Source organism: Leuciscus leuciscus (assembly GCF_965113295.1).
Source record: "Leuciscus leuciscus genome assembly, chromosome: 25".
Taxonomy (NCBI): Eukaryota; Metazoa; Chordata; class Actinopteri; order Cypriniformes; family Leuciscidae; genus Leuciscus; species Leuciscus leuciscus.
Genome location: NC_138724.1, coordinates 25,390,266 through 25,411,364, shown reverse-complemented (window position 1 = coordinate 25,411,364; position 21,099 = coordinate 25,390,266). Strand labels below are relative to the sequence as shown.

Genomic DNA, 21,099 nt, shown 5'->3' with positions numbered 1-21,099 from the left:
TCAAAGGTCTTGATTCGAATTAAACTCTTAGTACATTTGGGCAGCAAATTCATCCGTCACTCGGCAGAATCAAGTCAAATTGGTCACAGATGTCAACATCGACAGGTTTTATGACATAAAATAGGTGAAATAATCCTTGATAATGCTAATGCTAATACGAACAATGTAAATAATAATATTAAAGGGATAGTACGCCAAAATAATTAAAATACTGTCATAATTTATTCACCCTTATGTCGTTTCAAACTTGTATGACTTTCTTTCTTCTGTGATCTTAAAAGAACATATGCTGGTTTTCAAACAGTTTCGATTCCCATTGACTTCCATTGTATGAACAAAAATACATGGAAATCAATGGGTACTGAAACTGTCTGGTTACCAACACTCTTCAAAATATATTATTTTATGCTCCACAGAAGAAATAAACTCATTCAGGTTTGAAGCGATATAAGGGTTGGCAAATGATGACAAAATGTTCATTTTTGGGTGAAATATTCCTTTATTATGTCAGTTTGATTTTATGCAAGCTATACATTTGATTTACTACAGTAAACAATTGCCACTTGTTGTCCAATGTAAAATCAAAGTATTCAAGGAAAAGGCCAAAGCTCTGAATGAAGCAAAGAAAAGCAGTTACAATTTTTGCTGTTTAGTTTGTAAATCGCTGTATTTCTGAATAAACTGATAACTATTGGTGACTATCTACATAAGAGTGTATGTAGCAGAGGAGAAATGTATTCCAGATTGCTAATATTCTTCCTCTCTCTTTCTTTTTGAAGCCCTGAGCTGTTTTGAGACGTTTTCATCTCGGTGCGTTGTGAATGTTTTCTACTACGCTGCACCGTAAGCTATCATTACAATCTGTCCCCTGGTGTGGCAGCGGTGACCGCCGGTACACAAACCAACCGCTGACTCCACAACACAGAATAAAGAAACTCCACATTCGGCCGGTAATGAGCATGACGCATACGTCTTTAATTTAGGAACAATTCTGCTTTGGTTCCATTCCTGCCCAGTAGTTTCACTCCATATGGTCTGCATTAGTTGTGTTACAGAAAGCATTGCATAACCGAAGAAAGGAAACGTAGAGCAAGAGCCAGAGCGGTTAAGACATTGTGTATTAAGATGTAGAGTGAAACGGCTGCACACAATGAAGTTATTCTGACAGCTGGACTAAAGCCACCACAAGACATTGATTCTGAACTTCAAATTCAATCTGTCCTCCATCTGTGATCCCTCTCTCTCTCTCTCTCTCTCTCGCTCTCTCTCTCTCTCTCTCTCTCTCTCTCTCTCTCTCTCTCTCTCTCTCTCTCGCTCTCTTGTCCTGTCCTTCTCTCTCTGATCTGAGAGCTATGTTCATTGCAGAAGATCTGTCAATTGAACACCACTTATGTCTTGCTGCGTTTCAATCGCTGAAAGAAATATTCAGTCATTTTCAACTTCAGACCTTCAAAATGTCAACGCTGCTGTTTTCAATAACAATAAAAGCATACGTGACTTGCTTTGTAAGTTTGAGTCGCTTAGTTTTTGACAGAAAAAGTCAAATCGTACATTTATACTCCAAACCATTGTTTAGATTTAATTATTTAAATATTGTCTATCATTAAGCCTTTTTTTAATATATATACACTCACCTAAAGGATTATTAGGAACACCATACTAATACTGTGTTTGACCCCCTTTCGCCTTCAGAACTGCCTTAATTCTACGTGGCATTGATTCAACAAAGTGCTGAAAGCATTCTTTAGAAATGTTGGCCCATATTGATAGGATAGCATCTTGCAGTTGATGGAGATTTGTGGGATGCACATCCAGGGCACGAAGCTCCCGTTCCACCACATCCCAAAGATGCTCTATTGGGTTGAGATCTGGTGACTGTGTGACATTTTAGTACAGTGAACTCATTGTCATGTTCAAGAAACCAATTTGAAATGATTCGAGCTTTGTGACATGGTGCATTATCCTGCTGGAAGTAGCCATCAGAGGATGGGTACATGGTGGTCATAAAGGGATGGACATGGTCAGAAACAATGCTCAGGTAGGCCGTGGCATTTAAACGATGCCCAATTGGCACTAAGGGGCCTAAAGTGTGCCAAGAAAACATCCCCCACACCATTACACCACCACCACCAGCCTGCACAGTGGTAACAAGGCATGATGGATCCATGTTCTCATTCTGTTTACGCCAAATTCTGACTCTACCATCTGAATGTCTCAACAGAAATCGAGACTCATCAGACCAGGCAACATTTTTCCAGTCTTCAACTGTCCAATTTTGGTGAGCTCGTGCAAATTGTAGCCTCTTTTTCCTATTTGTAGTGGAGATGAGTGGTACCCGGTGGGGTCTTCTGCTGTTGTAGCCCATCCGCCTCAAGGTTGTGCGTGTTGCACAAATGCTTCGCTGCATACCTCGGTTGTAACAAGTGGTTATTTCAGTCAAAGTTGCTCTTCTATCAGCTTGAATCAGTCTGCCCATTCTCCTCTGACCTCTAGCATCAACAAGGCATTTTCGCCCACAGGACTGCCGCATACTGGATGTTTTTCCCTTTTCACACCATTCTTTGTAAACCCTAGAAATGGTTGTGCGTGAAAATCCCAGTAACTGAGCAGATTGTGAAATACTCAGACCAGCCCGTCTGGCACCAACAACCATGCCACGCTCAAAATTGCTTAAATCACATTTCTTTCCCATTCTGACATTCAGTTTGGAGTTCAGGAGATTGTCTTGACCAGGACCACACCCCTAAATGCATTGAAGCAACTGCCATGTGATTGGTTGATTAGATAATTGCATTAATGAGAAATTGAACAGGTGTTCCTAATAATCCTTTAGGTGAGTGTATATAAAGCGGCCTCTAAAAATTCCAGGCAATGTAAAAAAAATGATTTGACATAATTAGCATATCAAACTTACATTAAATAATTATCATTAATAATCAGTTAGATATAATACATATTGTGCATATATTTTAAATAAATGCGTACATTTAAAGGATTTTTCCATTGTAAAAATCGAAACATTCTTAAATCAAGATATGTTTATTTACACAAAATTACTATCAAAAAATTTACCAAAATTAAGTGAGAATATACAGAATATTAAAATCTGCCAATGGGGTTTAAAAAAAAAAAAAACTTAATTCAAAGGGAAAACATTTTTCTTACCTCATTGGCTCATATTTGTTCTTCTTTTAAATTTTGTTAATTTGTAAATTTGTAAATTTGTTAATTTTTTTATTATTGTTTTTTAAAGCTGCCGTCGGCAAGTCTGGCAGATTGGGTCGATTAGCCAAAATTTTGAATGTTTACAACTCTCATGCCCCTCCCCACTACCAGCGAGCACCCTCCCATCGAGGTCGTGCTCGTCAGTGCGTCACTGTGCGTGTGTACCTGATTTTCTGTGAACGCGTCCGTCTCTTCAGCATCTATCAACACCATGGACTCGGAGGTAGGCTGCCCTGGCTAATCTATCCATAGATAGCAATAACCGAGGAATTGGAAGCTTGTTAGTAGATTTTCTCTCCGCCATCACGCTTCATGCAATCTCCAGGCGAACTTCAGGCGTGGCGTGTGCATGGGATATTAACGTGCGCGAGTGAGGGGGGATCTGTGGCGTGTGCACGACCTGTGATTGACAGTCAGATCTCACACCCCCCTGCGCTGATTGGACCTGATGAAGCGGGAGCGCTGGATTTTTGCAAAACAAATAACACGCTCCAGGTGGAGTTAGAAGCTCGGGTTTTTTTCTAAAACCACCTTATTTATGTTGTTCTGTCGGATTATAGTGTCGATTACACTGAATATGATAAAAAAAATGTTGCCGACGGCAGCTTTAATATTTAGTTTTTTTAATTATTGTTTTTAAATTGTTATTATTGTAATTTTTTAATTTGTTAATTGTTGTTCTTATCACTTAATTTTGATAATATTTTCAGAAAACAAGCTTTTTAAGTAAATACATAATGATGTAAGAATGTTTAGATATTTTACTGAAAAGCAAGGCAAAAATACTGAGTAAGAAACACATTTTTTTGCAACATACAAGCAGGTTTATCACAGGGTGATTATGATGAATCACTTCAACGAATCCAGTGATGCTCCAGCTATAACCTGTAGTGAAGATGCTAATCTCTCACACACTACATTAAAAATTATTTCAGCGATATCCAGATAAAACGGACACAATTTGGTGTCACCGAATGTGCTTGAAGTTGAAAATAATGCAGTAAATTCATCGGTTCTGGCTGAATTGCTTCTGAGTTAACCTGATCTCTGTTCTCAATGTAGCGTGCCTGGCGGCGCGGTGTAAATGCTTTATTTGCGGGATATATGGGCTAGTTTATTTTGGCCGGCGGCAGCAGAGAAGCGCAAGTCAGAGTTTCCATCAAGTTGGAATGGCAGTCAAAAGAGCAATGTCTAACCGCTCTCTCAAACAACAGCACACTCATTCTGCCGCCAGTCTTTCCCTGCTCATTCTTTCCACTAGAAGACCTCTGGGCCACTCCGCTAGATATCATAGCGCACAGTAGTTTAGGGGGCCCAATGGAAACAAAAAGGGCTTAGACAAGGCATAAAAGAGAGTGAGAGAAAGAGAAATAGTTTCCTTGAGCCTCTAAAACACAGCGAGCATCAGACGGGCATGATCAAGGACCGCCACAATAGCTGTTATTCTGTGAACGGCTTGTAATTAAGATGCAGAATTGCTATTTTACGCATGACTGTTCCTCAACGATATGGCAAAATGCTACACAGGGATCCTGGTAGTCTCCGAGAAACCATTACACAAGGCTGTTCGCCCTTTTAATTAAAGCCAATGACAGCTCCTCTGGTTCCAGTGCTGCTCTTTTATCGTGAGAAGAATTAACTCTCATTGCAGGCACAAAGTCCAAACAAACAAAACAAATAAGCCTGTAATTATAGCATCATTAGTTGTTCCCACTGTTTCCTCCATAAACAAGAAGAGGTGAAAATTCTGTCATCATCTGCTCACCCTCATGTCGGGGCTTTCATTCTCCTGTGAAACTCACAGCCATTTCCAAGCTGCTCGAGCAAACAATGAAAACATATTGTGACCACTGCTGTCAAGGTCCACAGAAGCTCCATAAAAGGGGCCTTTACAACTCTCACTCAACATTTCAAGTCTTCTGAAGACAAGATACAGCTTTATGTGAGGAAATTTCAGTAATTTATTGATGCTCTCCACTGCAGAAAGCATTGCATATTATGCACATTTTCTATCTTGTCGCATCAGTATAGTCGAATATAGTATTATGAGTCATGTGGTTTGCTGTTATGGAGATTTTAATGTCCTTTTTGGATTTTCAGATTGCCTGGTCACAATATGCTTTCATTTTATGGTAAAAAGCAGCGTAAAACATTATGCAAAACATCTCATTTTGTGTTCCATGGAAGAAAGAAAGTCAGAATGAGTCAATTATGACTGAATTTTTTAGTTTGTGTCTGTGTTGAAGTACTAAAATGACTAAAACTGAAATAAAATTAAATGAAAGCTTTTTAAAACGGGGCCACAAGGGAGTGTTAGGGGGTCCGTGGAAAAGTTTAGGGAAAAGCAGTGTAAAAAAAAAGAAAAAAAAAGAAAATGTAAAAAAAGAAAGAAAGAAGAATATATATATATATATATATATAACTAAAAAAAATGTATTACAATAAAAAATATAATACACTTTTATACAAATAAATTGATATATTAGATTAAAATAAACTGATTAAAATAAATAAATAAAACATTATTAAAATAAACAAGTAAAAACATTAAAATAAATAAATAAAACTTGATTAAAATAAAGAATAAATTAATACATTTGATTATTTATATATAATTTGATTTAAAAAAAAATATATATATAAATAAAAACAATTGATTAAAATAAATAAATAAATAATTTAAATAAATAAAACTTCATTTAAATAAATACAAATAAGAAAAGCAGTGCAAAAATGTAAAAACAATAAATAAAAAGATTAAACTTAGAAACTAAAATAAATAAATTGATAAAAATACAATTTGATTAAAATAAATGCAATTTGGTTAAAATAAATAATAAATGAATACATTTGATTCAAATGTATTATTTAGAAGAATAAATGAATGAATAACATACATCTAACAGTACTGTACTGCAGGTAATAAAAAAACGCAATGACATAATGTAGCCTAATAAAAAAAGAAAGAATTTTAAACATGAAAATATATAGCTGTCTTGTGTCTTTAAAATGTTAGGATAGGGGTCCCTCGCACGCGAATGATCATATTTTGGGGGTTCGTGACCATCTAAAAGATTGAAAAGCCCTGCTATATAGAAATATAATGAAATATTAATAAATACTATAATTGTATATAAATAACATGTATGTGTTGGCACTCACGTCTTCCCAGGCGAAGGTGTCAAGTCTGTCTTCTTCATCCAGATTCTTGATATCTCCATGCTGAGGTGCTTCCTCCATAAAAAAATCGATGTTAATGGACCTGTAGAAGGGGTGTGTGATATTCAGAATGTCTTGGGTCAGCGCCACGGATCCACCCTCCCTCACGGTGAGGTTGACCACCTGGACGGGTATGATACGTGGAACAATGTCCACCTGCACCTCTAGATCTTCTATGGTGGTGAAGCCGTTACTGACGTCGGCTGTGAAGTGGTCCCGGCCCTGCAGGGCGGCGGAGACGTAAAGGATTGTGCCCAGGTTTATTTCCTCCTGCGTGAAGGACTGAATATATTCAAGCACGGGTGACGCCGTGCTGTCCGAGTCATTGTTGAATTTGACCACATGACCCAACCGTGGAAAGTCTTTGATGGAGTACACCATCTCTTTGGGCAGGATATCTGTCTGCTCCACCTAAGAAGATAAAAAGAAGACCTTCAAACGAGTGCAGAACTGCTTTCAAATGCTGCATATCCCTACAAACAGTCAGGTACCAGGTATCTTTTAATAATAATGATCAGGACATGCATAATATTTCATTCACAACATATTGAAAACTTCTTCACTAATAAGACGAGTTCACCTGAAAATTAAAAGCCTCATCGTCGGGGCATTCAAAATCCAAACTGTAGAAGAATTTATATTTGCATACATTTAAATATGGTACATTAAGATTCATCATACCAGGTTTGATTTCAATAATGTTAGGTCATGAAACAAATGACATCTCATATCACTGATGTCAACTGCGACTTAACTTGATATCCCATATTTGAACATATGAAAAACGGAAATTATGTTGAACAAGAAAGTTAAATGGAAATAACATGCGATTGCGGATGATTTTATATTTTTGGCTGAGATATCCCTTTAAGGTCAGCTTAAATCTTAGGGCAATATAAGCATCATTTACATAAACATAAAATGTTTTGATATATGAAATGGCTCTGAATGGTACATTGGAGAAACCTTGAGCTGATATCATAAATGAGATTCATGCCAAACCCTCTATTTAAGTGATTAAGTGATATTTATGTGATAAATTCCAGAAATACTTAGAGAAAAAGTAGCAAAGATATAAATCAATGTCAGGCACTTGCAAATGTCCTAATGAAACTGAGTGGAGACTGTTTCCTCTATGGCAACACTTGGGTAATTACTGAAAGTACACTCAGTGGAGCGTCAACAATATAGCATATCCACTGCAGAGGCTCAACAACCTTTTTTTTTTCCTGTTTCTAAAACACAAATTTTGCAAATAAATGCAAAGCAGCTCCTGGATAGATTTATGAGCCTAGCATTCAGGGATTTTGGGAGAAGTGCTCTTGCGGTTCTGGAACCTTCAACAACTGTAATACAACAGCTGTTGAACACAAATTATCATTAAGCACTATTGGAAGTCTTTGTAAACTGATCTTAATATTTATTCAATGTGCGAGGTGTTTGTCATGTATTTTACAAGTGAAATGAAAATATTTCTCTTCTAATGTATTAATGTAAAAGACATACAGTACTTTGCTCTTTAAAATTGGCCAAACATTGAAAGCTCTGGCTTTTTTCCTTTGGATAACAACTTATGAATGGACAAGAAATAAGACTTTCAAGTTCTCATTCCTGAAACACAAGTTAAAACCTTCGTAAAACTTAGACTTTTGAGTTGAATTTGGTGATAGTGTACTTTTTTTTTGTAGTAGCCATCAATTTAGGAACATTTATGTAAAGTAGTAAGCCTATAATAATGATTTAGACATTGAGCAGAAACTAGCAATTTATGTTTCAACCACAGATGGCAATGGAGAGGTCAAAGTTTAAGAACAGCTTTACTAACAGTTTATAAAGACTTAAACTTAAACCTCTTTTTGAAAAAAATCTTGTCAATAAAAATTGCCAATAGGGTAAGAAAATGTATTAATATTTTTCTTAAATGCATTTAAGAAAGGGAGCCTTACCTTCAGATGGGTTTGGTCAATAACAGAATGTTCCCCTTCATACGCAATGATCCCCTTGTTCGACACAATCCGTGGCTCTGATAGGTAACCTTTCTTGAATATCTTAATCCTGAAAGTGCCGTCTGTTGACCAACCCTTAGCTTGCACAGAGAAGGCAAAGGAATCTTTCGAGCTAAGGCTCTGGTCGTTGTGTTCATAGGAAACCACACCCTTAGTCAGGTCCTCTTGTGTAAATGTGGAAGATTCAATTCCACTGACTATTATCCTACCATCACTGGGAGCAGAAGTCACTTCATAAATGATCTCAGCTGCACTTCTGATGTCCATGTTGGTCTCTGCACTTAACAGACTGGTGTTTAGCGTCTTGGTGCTACCGTGGTCCATGACCACCATGGTATTGTTGGCTAGACGTAAATAAGGGTCACCTGCTTGCACCTGAAGTACAGCTGTGGTCTTGTGCAAACCATCTGATACTTGAAGTTTGAATAGCTCACGATCTGCCCCATGGTGGACAAACAAAACCTTCCTGTCCCTCAGGTCAGCCTGGGTAAAGCGGTATAGAGGTTGTGTTACATCTACTGAGGAGACAATGTTTCCTGAAAGAATTCCCACTCTTGCATAAACTAGTTGGGTGTCATTAAAGTCAGAGTCATCGTCTTTGTACAGAATGTCATCAGTGGTTAATAAACGCTGGCCATTTCTGACAACATTGAAAGGTTTGTGGATTGTCCTTTGAGGCACATATTCGTTCCTGGACTGCATTGCAATGTTAAAAACTCCCCTCATAACCTCATGACCCTCATCTTGCCCACCATTGCCACCTCTTGAATCAAACACCAGAAAGTTAAACTGATCATGGCTTGTTCCTGTTCCATCATGTTTGTAAATTAGCCTGTTCAGAGAAAGATCCTCATTGCTAAAGACCCGAATTGCACCCTCAAATCTTTGCTGACCCGGTGGAGAGTCTCTGATAAGACGACCATGTTTGGGATCTTGTGTTATTCTGAAAACAAAGTCTGTTGAAGTGGAGGTTTGAACCCAGAGATATTCTTTACTTATGATGTTTTCCTTTCCTTCCAGCACCACAAGTCTCTCGTTGGTTAGGACAGGAGCATTAGAATCAGCCTTGATTTTGATGGGAAAGGTGTATTCGCTGGAGTACTGATCCTTTGCAAATACTTTGAACTGGAACTGATCCTCAAAGTCAGCTTCTCTGCGAACACGAGGGCTGTAACTGATGAAACCATCTAAAATGTCTTGTTGGGTAAAGGTATTGCCCTCAGACAACTCTTTATCAAGCATCATCAAGACTCCCTGGGCTGGGCATTTCAGAATCATGTACTGGACTGCTCTTGAATCAGTTTGGCCCATCCTCACAAAAGCTTGTAATTGCTCAGGCTTAATGACCTTTTGCTGCCCATTTTCAACTTCCAGAGGAACCATTTTAGCTATTCCTACAACGGCAGGCATGATCTTGATGATAAATGTGTTGTCTGGGAGGATGACCTGTCCAAGCTGTGCATTGAAGTGAATAAACTCGGTCTCTATGCTGTTGTGATCGGCTGTGAGGTTAGGAATGTATTTCAGTCGGTTCTGCTCCAAATCAGACTGATGAAATAGTGTGACTCTTTTTGGTACCCCATTGTCTGAGATCAGCTGTAGTTCTCCAAATTCAAGTGCCTGAGTGATATTATAAACAACATCTCCAGTTTTTGGAGTTGCAGAAATGGCCAGATTTTGTATTCCAATAGGGGCACTGCTATCCTGATTGATCACGAGGCCAGTATTTGTGACCAGAGTAATCTGTGGCTGGGTGATGAGCAACTTAAATGTGCTTGACTGGCTAACCAAATCTCCATCTGAAACATGCAGGGTAAGTCCAGTCACTTCTCCTCCCCTGTGAACGTAGTAGATATTTCCTTCTTTCAGTTGTCTACAGGTGAACTCTCTTAGACCAAACCCTGGCTGTTGAGCATTCTCCAGATATCCAGCAGAAGTAGGGTCCGAAGTGACTGTGACCACGAGTTCATCACAACGATTATCTGAGTCTGAGATTTTGACGAGGTTTGGGCTTAAACGTGTGCGCCCGTTAGCTGTGATTGAGATGTCACCTGCACTGAGCTGAGGGATGTCATTGACGGGCAGGATCTCCACCGGTAGCACATATTGGCGTGCAACACGCAAGCACTCAGGGAGATTCGTTCCATGTGCAATGACCTCCAGCTGGATTTGATCTCCATACTTTTCATTGCCATCGTGGAGATACTTGATTTTCTTGTTAACAACATCCAGAAGTGTAAACTTCTTTGAGTGTCTTGAGCCCATTTCAATCTGTCCATACCAAGGATTTTGTAGCAGAGTAAAGATGATCTGAGATTGACGAACACCTGCAGCGTTTAGGTTAAATGTTGGGTTTAGGTTTACAATGTCGACAACGGCCTCTCCTCCCTCAGGAACTAGAAGAGGAGTGATGTCCAGGAGCTTGGAAATATTGTGGAACATATCTGGTAAGTCCTCTGTAGGGAAACAATGTCTTATATCAGTATTGGCATTAATGTATGTTATTCTTACTGGAGGTGAAGTTGTTGACTCCAAATCCTCATCATAAGTGGAGTAATCATACTCCCCTTCACATTTCACATGAATGTCGTTAGTTATCAGAGCATCCTGCAAGCTTCTGCCTTTCTGATTCACCTTGATATCTCCTAAACATCCAATAAAGGACTCAGTTGTAAACTCCTCCTCCACACGAGTCAAATAGTTATCTTGAAACACATCCTTCATTTTCCTTTGAATGCCTCCCAGGTACAGGTTTCCCACTAGATCCAGCTTTTCCGACTCATTAAGAGGGAGTGAAACCAGTTTACTGTCCACATTTATCTGAAACACATTGGGGTTAATCTGAACTGTTACTTTGTGCCACTGATCGTCATCTACTTTCACTTCCCCATTGTCCAGCACATACATCTCACTTCCCAGGTCTATTACACCTTTCAAGAACCCTCCTGCCATTCCAATTGCAATGAAGTCTGCCTGGTGTCCTGGGTGGAAGAGCAACAGAGCATCTTCAATGGTCGTCTTCATAAGCATCTCCAGGCTACGGGAGCCTGAGCTAGGTCTGGTCCAAGTAGGGAAAGAGATGAATGAGTCCGGGCTGATAAAGCTGGTGGTTTCTTCGTCCCCTGCCTCAAATTCGCTGCTGCAGGTCTCCTTGGTGTCATAGCATACTGTATTCGCTAAAGCCAGAATATCAAAGTCATGAGATTCAAACATAACATTGCTCATGCAGCCACGAAGGAAGGGCACAGCTGTGCTCAGGTACTCCACTTCCAGGTCTCTCACACCTCCAAGGAAAACACCCTGGTCGATGTTCAGGTCCTCATCTGCATCCTCAACCGGGATGAAGGTTGTGTACAGGTTGTCCACAGCCATAGTGAGTTTGGAGTCTTTCAGAATGAGAGACACATGATGGTCGAGAAGGTTACTGAGCTGGAGACCCATTGAGGAGGCCAGAACCTTTTCTCCAGATCCCATGTCAATCCTAGCCTGTAAAGAGACACACAGAAACAAATTATTAGACAGCAAAAGTGGCTGTTGAAAATAAGAAGTAAACGCCTTTTTCACTGGCGTGTGGTGCTTGCCTTTGAAAAAGTTGCTGCCATGATGTTAGGGTATTGTGAGTGTTTAGCACTGCATTGTTGTGCAGTTTCTAAGCTGTTCATAGTGTCTTGTAGTGCATTGCTATGCAATTGTAAGATGTTCTGGTTTGTTTCTAGGGGTATCATTTAAAGTAACATTCATGTCTGTATCACACATGTGCCAGAGGAATTGCACGCTTTAAAGGTTAATACTTGGACTTGTTTAGGAATATGGTTCGTTCAGTGGTTTGGGGTTTCTTTGCACCACCAATAAATCTTGTCTTAATATCTTATTAAAAAAAAATTCTGATGTACATTTATCTTGTTTAGACATTTTTACTACAAAACAAGACAAAGGTACTGACTAAGAATATGATTTTTCACAGTGCATTATACATGCATCCAATTGTGAAATCTGATACAGACTTCTCTGGATGAGTCTACTATTTCAAACACTGTGTAGCTACTTAAACGGAAAATATCACAGATCTCATTTCAGATCTGCAGCCTCCAAAGATGAAAAAAGTAAATCTGAATGAATTGAATATGTCAGTAGAAATGCGTTTTTAATGACAAATCCTGCCACCGATGAAATAGTCTTGGTACCGTTTCATATTGCAGCATAATGCAGGCAGTTTGAGCGTCTGTGTTTATCTGTGCGGAGCGGGAGCCATTTTCTAGGGAGGCGACAGATGAAGAATAAATATCTCAGAGCAAACCAGTAACTCATTCTAGCTGTGGAAGCTTTTTCCATGTGTTGAGCTGAAAAACTGTGACGATCCTGTCACAGCGGAGCTGGAAGCGAATGTGAGTCATCCCTCTTCACCACAAACCAAACGGCTGCTTCTCAAAAACTCACAAGAGATTTTCTCGTTGTGTGGCTCATTCTGGGGGCCTGAAGTCTTGAAGGGCCATGAGAAAATATTGGAGTTTGTATTTATTTGTGTAGACAGTCTGGGTTATAATCTGCAGTTTGAAGAACTGCACCCTGTGCTTTCTGATTTAGCCAAATCTGATCTCTGTCTTTAGTGCATAAGTAGTAATTTACCATTTTTATCCACTTTTATCCAAAGCAATTTAACACATAAAGAGCATTCAGACCGACAGTGAATTACAGCAATAAAGCTACTAGAAGTAATCTCAATGAGGTGATATAAGGACATGAGCAGCTGTTGCTGATCGAAAAGTTTATAAATTGACCCTTGAAGGATTTGAACCCAAAATGTATCTCACCTGTAGTCTGCCATTGTAGAGCTCCAACGAGAGGTAATCTCTGTGTCCCGCCGCCAGTAGGAGTAGGCCGCTACGTCTGCCGGTTTTAAATTGGAGCGACACTTGAAAACTTGACAGGTCTTGAATGGCATCTATTCGACAGTAGCTGTCCCCAAAATAGGAAGCTGCAAACACAGAAGGAGAAAGTTTTTTATTTTTTACTAGAAATATTTTAATGATGACGTGCACCATTAACGTGTGAATGTGGAAGTGAGAAGACACACAGCAGATGGAAGTTTGAATTGAAAACTTTTCCAGCTGTCTTGTCAGCTGTTGTGTAGAAAAGACACTGTTCTGAAGAGTTCCAGCTTCGGCCCCATGAGAATGTTTATATAACTGCTTTACTGCAGGATTCCCAGAGCTTAGTGTGATAATGTCCGGCTGTATGCTAATGTAGCCACTTGCCTTGGACTGAAAGTTAGATTTTTTTTCTCTATTGCTTTTACTCCTTTATTAAATCATACATGCATCACTCCTGGGCCGTATGTCAAGGAGTTCCTCTGTTCTACTGAAGAGGTTTTCAGGGGCCAAATTAACAGAGTTTACACAACGGTTACATTATATGACCAGACTCATTGGGAAACCCCTTCATGGAATTTTGGGAAGGATCCAGAAATGGAACATTCTCACAGGAACTATGGTCAAACGTCTAGGTAGAGGGTCAGGAGTCAATTTATGACTCATTTAATTCCCTTTTCCCAGATCATTTACACGTTTTTTTCCTCTCCTTGATACAAATGTACCATGATAATATTAGTGTCCACCAAAATACTATTGTTACAACAAAAACATCACATATTAACTTATTATTGTTTTAAAAGGAGAATTACCCGTAAGAATTTCTTTCTTATGCTGAACACAAAATAAGATACTTTGAAGAATATGGGTAACCAAACAGTTGATGGGCCCCCCAAAAAATACTATAGAAGTCAATGGGGCTCATTAACTGTTTTGTACTGACATTCTTTCAAATATCTTCTTTTGTGTTCAGCAGAAGAAAGAAATTCATGAAGGTTTGGAACAACATGAGGGTGAGTAAATTATGACAGAATTTTCCTTTTTGGGTGAACTATCCTTTTTAGAGAAAGTAGTAAGTACTGATCAAATTTACCATGATAAATTAAGGTTAAAAAAGGTCAGAAATTTTTTTTTTCATTAAAGGAATAGTAAATTAGTGATTTAAATGTCAGTTTGTTCCTCACACAAAGCTATTGACTTCAGAACACTTGGAATACAATCATTTGGACTATGTTTATGGTTCTTTTCCATCCTTTTTGAAACTTGACATTTGGAGAACCCTTTAATTGTAATTGCATGGTATATCAATACATCCTTCAAAACTTTTTGTTACATTTAAGAAAGTAAGTCTGGGTTTTGGAATGACATGAGGGCGAATAAATAATGACAGATTTTTAAAAAGTATTGATCCTTAAAAGAGTAGGCAGCATCTATCAATCATTAGCTAATGGCTAAGCGCTAACTCCTAAGTCATGGCCACCAGCCTAGTTGTGTTTCTCTGTATTCATGAACAAAGGAAAAAAAAATGATTTGAGAGAACACTTAATACTCAGCATAAATAATGTTACAGTGAACTGAATGTGCATTTGGGAGTAAACCATTTTAATGTGCCAAACGTCTATTTTATGAACAAAGACCCTCTTTAGAGTAACTGAAACACTCATTTGCACTCATTTGAGTGAGTGATGCATAAAAAGCATCAGAGATCTTCAAAGTTCAGCAAAGATACGCCCAATATACATTCAGTCAATGCACTCCAAAAAACAAACACATAAATCTTGCAGAAAGAGCCAAACACAACAGGAGGCAGAGCAAAACACTGAGGCTTATATGATCTCTCATACAATAATCTATAATGCTGAAAAGGTTGTAACATTTAGATCTGAGCCAGCATAAGACTGTCCACACAGATCTGAGACCCTCGGATAGCATATAAAGCAGAGCAAACCCAAAGAAGCGAGATCCATTTTAATGAAGCTCAATTTATCTGAAGCCCGTTAGTCTGATGTAGTTTATATCAGTGCTCAACGACCTTTGAAACACACAGGAGATTTTGCAAGAGCCAGAGAGAGAATACATGGAATTAGCTGGGAATATTTCCCTTAGCTTTAGGATCATCAGATCTGTTTTTGTTGGAATATTCATGGAGCACACCGACACAGATTGGGCAACTGGAGCCCAAGGACTCTGAGGTTCAATCCGCTGCCAGTGCGCGCTGAGCATGCTCAGACCAGAAGAGACACAAGGGCCACAGTCAGTAGAGCCGGGACGTATGAATCTGGAACCCATTACAGCTCTTTGAGGGGATTCTTAATGGGACACATGTGTTGAAGACCCCCAACCATTCCAGGATTCAACGTGCACCGTAGATTTAACCAAGACTCGTCTTTATAGGCCAGTCACGTCTCATTGTGTGCTAAAAAAAAAGCTTTTGTTTGTGAATGAGCATCATTATTCTGTTGGTTAGTTGATTAAGAAACTCCATCAGTTGAATGCAAACGGCACATCTGTCTTTTACACACCAGTTCTTTTAAAGAGGGGAACACTGTTTCAAAAGAAAACCCAGAGCGGAAAAATCGAGAGTGATGGCAGATTCGGATAGAAACATGGAATCTATGTGTGCCAAACTGGAATTACTTAATCTAATTGGCATAGGTGGAAAAATAAATCCACTTAGAAAACCAATATGAAATCAGAATTGATCCTATTAACTTTATTTATACACATTCCTTAGACTTTTGTCTTTGTATATCATAGCAATCACTTGCTTTCCTTTTCAATCCCTTGACCTCTAAACCACCTCCATTCTACGTAATGCCCACTTTGACTGTCCAATTCCAGGAATATCTCAGATTAATAGTAAAATGTGTTCATGCATATGTCCTACTGTATAAGGGCTACAATTCCTGGTGAAAAACTACATTACCCATGATTCTGCAGAAAAATCTCTACCAATCAGAGAATCGTTACATACAAGCAAACCATGAATCAAACTTACAATATTTTATGCATATATTGCTATAAACCTAAAATATATTTTTTCTATATATTTTAAATTAATAGTATTATATTTCTTATTTCATTATTTTTTACTTCATTAATGTAATTCGCAGTTCTTTATGGCATTGTAGTTCTTTTCCACATTCAAGGGATTGTTCACCCTAAAATGAAAATTTTGTCATCACTTACTCATTCTCAAGTTGTTCCAATCCAAACCTATTTCTTTCTTCTGTTGAACACAAAAGAAGATATTTTAATGTTGATAATCAAACGGTTGACGGTTGCAATTGGCTTGCAATTAGGAAAAGAATACTGGAAGTCAATATCTACCTTCAACTTTCTGGTTACCAGCATTCTTTAAAATCTCTTCTTTTGTGTTCAATAGAAGAAAGAAACTCTGTTCCACGGTTTGGAACAACATGAGGGCGAGTAAATGATGACAGAATTTTCATTTTTGGGTGAACTATCCCTTTAAGGCTAAGAACTTAGACTAATACCTGTCTTTTTATCATGTTTTCTAATATTTTTTTTGCTTCAAATCAAAGTTTGTTATGTTGTGATTCACATCATAGCTGTTTGGTTTGGTTCATGGCTTATAACTTGAAAAGAAAGACTTTTTTATAAATCCATATGGGAAAAATTGAATGCGAAAAATACTTTCAGAGCCAAGGCCGAACTGAAAAAGCATGCGTGGATGCACACAAAAATGCCCTGGAAATAATACTAACACTACGATTTGGGAGGCTTTCAACCTAGCCTTGCATACTGTGTAGCACAGAAAGTAAATGAATTGGGTTGCAGTCCAGCTCTTTGATGTGACTTTCTAAGTCACACTAGCTTAATCATATGATGCTCCTATTGCTCTTGCATCCTTCGCCCTGGGAAACTGTGTTTGTGTGTGTGTGTGTGTATGTCCCTGGATGTCTGCCAGGGCAGATGGCGCTATCGTGAGGACCGCTGCAGTCTGTATTTTTAGTGCTCAAAGGGAACTGAGTGGGTCTCTGTCTCCCCATCCTGTGAATGAATCAGACGCACCCTAGTTCCTCAAAACCCTGTCAGATGTCCGGAAGATTCACACGGAAGCAGAAACAACTGAAACCAGCGGAAGCAACCTACTGTTTAATCGGCCAAACAAGAGATGTGCAGATCACAGAGGAACCAGACTAAAAAAATCCATAATGAAGCATGTTTTTTATGTTCTGTCTAGAGACTAAACCTCTCTGAAGGTGACCTTAAACTCGCTTGCTCATTTGCCTCACGAATGATTTGTTGTCCAGGGCTGCAGTCATGGGGAATAAACGGATCTCTCCGCAGATGAGCTCTGTGCCAGTAAAACGAGCCTGGACTCGATCCATACACCTGCTATTATAAAATGACTTGTCTGAACTTTCACCTGAGCTTTCATCCACAAATTACATTTACACAACTACAAAAAAAAAGAAAGAAAAGAGGAGTACTAGTCACTTTTGAAGAAAGTAAGTCACTGAGTCGAGTTCTGTTTGCTTTCTGCCTGCATTTTTCAAAGAAACACACATAATTCATCTAAAATAAAAAATTTTAAGAGCACATCTGAAAACATGGCAAACATCTTTTCACGTGTAGTCTCTATGGTAACAACGAGTGACCATTGCATTTCCTAAAACAAACCGCCGGGCTGCCGGTAAGATTAAACATAGTACATAAATAGCGGTTTTGCTGATGAGTTGTTCCTCTGGTTGTGTAGTAGCTGTGTGTGTGTGTGTGTGTGTGTGTGTGAGAGAGAGGGATGGTTGTAATTACATCAATCTTAAAGCTGTGTTTTACTGGAGTCTCTCTATATAGACTGAGCTTTTTGTGGGGATCACTGTTGCTATGGCAGATCAAAAACAGCCTCTGCGTTGATCAAAGTCTGGCAAGATATTTTGAGAGGATATTATTTTACAAGAAAATAAGAATGATGACACATAAGTAAACATGCAGGCCTATGATTTGACCCCCCCCCCCCCCCCCTTCCCTCAAAAAGCTATAGACTATAAAAATAGCAATGCTTCATAACTTGTTCTGAGCAACACGTCCTTAAAGAAATAGAAAAAACATGTAATACAGTATATTACTTTATCCTTTCATTTCCTCCACATGTTTTCATTTGAGCTAATAACGTAATAAGAACGTCAAGACGCATCACGCATGCCATATTTTGAATAAACATGAATATGCGCTATTTTGCTGAAGAGAAGGTTTTCAGCAAATAAAAACTTAAAATTTGTTCTTTATCATGACATAAAGCTATCGCATGATTTCAGAAGTCTTATGGCGAACAAGGAGTCCGTATTAACTACAATTATGCATTCAACAGCCAGTTTATTATTACAGTTAAATAAACAAGAGTTGAATCAGTGTGTGTCTTCGTTCCTGAAAGAATACAGACAGTTAATTGTTTTATTACTGAATGAATCAGCGTTTGAACGAATCGGTTGAGTGAATGATTCAATTACTTACAAACAGGCTGTGTCTGATTTCACCCCCTATACCCTCGTTCACTATTCCCTACTCCACTTGAATGAGTTAATGAAAAAAAGAAAGAGCAAATTCAACTTGCCGTTGGACGTTTATCGGTTGTACACACGTTATTGCGGTGCATTGTGGGATTGAATGAGTGCACTCGATAACATCCACTGTGGTTTCGGACACCACTACAAATGGCTTTCCCCTCATATAGTGCCCTATTTTAGCCTGGGTTTCCCCATGCTGCCTTGCGTGCAGCGCGATTTTATTCACGCTGCTAGGCAGCCTGGACACCATGGACCAGATTTTCGCCTCAGCGAGGGGACCAATCACAGAACGGGGAGGGAGCAGAAAGACGAAGACGACGTATATGCGACACACCGAAGCAGTTTGTTTATATCTATGGATCCAACATGGCAGCAGACGCGAAGTTACCTTTCGATGCAGCCTTAGATAGTGTTCCAAGTAGTTTAGAACGCAAGTTTATTTCGTCTTCTTCCTCGTCGAATTTCTGTCGCTCTACATACGTCATCTGGTATAATTGAAACGACTGGCTATGAGCTACATACAGGCGCATTTGATAGACATTCGTAGCGCCCAATAAACGGCTCTGGGCATTCGTAAACCACGCCTCAAATACGAGAAAATTAACATGTGGTTCCCAGACCACGTCTCAATGAGACGAGGTCTGACGTTAGCCAGGCTAGCCCTATTTAAGGGTATGGGGCGATTTCGGACACAGCCGTACATTCAGGAGTTTTGTTCTTGAATGAATCAGTGTTTTGAACAAATGATTGAGTACATGTCTCATACATTAAGAGTCCCTTGTCGCCACCTATTGGCTTAACGATGTAACCAGCAGAAAAGACCCTAATTAATATCCACTAATAATGCAAAAGCATATATTTAAAACATATAAGAGCGTATATGTCTATGGTATATACTACATCCTTTTTTTATCTAGTTTTTCATGATTTGGCCCCATTAAACTTGGCATTCTGGGAGTAGTTTTCCTTCCAGAGGACTTGAAGGTATAAAAGTGCTGTTTGGACGATATCAGAGATTGTTCCATGAGCTGAACTGAAGAGTTTCTCAGGGGTAACGACAGACAAAAGCTGTTTTACAGAACCCTAAGCACATGTAACTGAACTCAAATGTACTGTTGACCCACAGAGGTTCGCATCTATTCCCTTCCCTCACGTTCCTCTCAGATATCGCTCCTCTCTTCTCTCAAACACATGCTCAGAGGGAATTACTGCACCGTTTCCACAGCACACTGCTGACACTGATATTAATTAAATCATCTCAACCTTTAAATACAAACAGCGCGCTCACATTCTCACACACACGCGAGCCAGAACTGCCTGAGAAATCTCCACTCTGTGCTTGAACATGAAGCGTAATTGCAGATGTGCCTAAAAAACACTCAACACAAACAGAGAGGAAAGACAAAAGCGATTATAGGAGGCTGAGAAGAGTCTTTTCTTCTGTCTGTGTTTCTTGTGAGAAGTAAAACACTGAAACGTGTTTATACTGGTTAAGAACAAATACTTAAAGGAGTCATTTCATGCAAAACAAGAATCACCTTGTTCTTACAAAATGAAGACTCACGTTCACAAGTTACTTTAACATATGATCCTATTGAGTATTTAACAACTTGGTGGTGGATTTATTACTCATTTCACATGTGAAATGTTCATAACAGAGGTCATTTACATATTTTAAAGGTACAGTAACAAAAAAAAAGTCATTCTTACAGTAAGTGAGAGTGAGAAAAGAAGTCATGAAAACTAAAGTACAGGCATTTTTGGTGCAAGAATGCTAATAAGTCGACTCAAGTGGTGAATCTTGCATAATAAGACCATCTTAAAACAGAAATGCATTTTTGTGCTAGAAACCCTGCATGTTTGATCCTAAAGGTCAGAGGTCTGGATTCTGCCGCTGAACAGGAAGTGGGGGAAGGTAAAAGGTGAGCATCTGGAGGGAAAAACTCCTCACAATTCGATTCCAGTTTTCTTCTTCTCTCTCTCAGTGAATAAAATGAGCCAGAAAATGTGTCTTAATGTGCAGACGTCATAAACGACCGTTATTGCGCTCCACAGGAGCTGAGGCCCATGTTTGGTTTGCAGTAGCTCATGTCCAGAGAACGAGGGAACATGCTGAATTATTTTCCCTAGCGGACACGTAGCACTTTCAGATGCTCCCCGCAGAATTTTTAGAAGCTGACGTTAGATTCACCGCAGCAGTGCGAGAAACTGCCCCGTTAGCATGATGTCACTCACCAGCATGCAAAAGGG

General features: G+C 39.0%; 1 protein-coding gene across 2 annotated transcripts in view; it reads right to left on the bottom strand.

Annotated features, from left to right (window-relative positions):
* The window catches only part of cspg4 (chondroitin sulfate proteoglycan 4), a 56,733-nt gene that overhangs the window by 16,202 nt on the left and 19,432 nt on the right, over positions 1-21,099 (bottom strand). For both annotated transcript variants that reach the window (XR_014202832.1, XM_082160080.1), the window contains exons 2-4: positions 13,262-13,425; positions 8,391-11,936; positions 6,388-6,855 (exon numbers count right to left, since the gene is read on the bottom strand). Coding sequence is in view for 1 of the 2 variants with exons in the window: in XM_082160080.1 (XP_082016206.1) it covers positions 6,388-6,855; positions 8,391-11,936; positions 13,262-13,425 (4,178 nt within the window). In the remaining variant the exon portion in view is untranslated. The remainder of the gene's footprint in view (positions 1-6,387; positions 6,856-8,390; positions 11,937-13,261; positions 13,426-21,099) is intronic.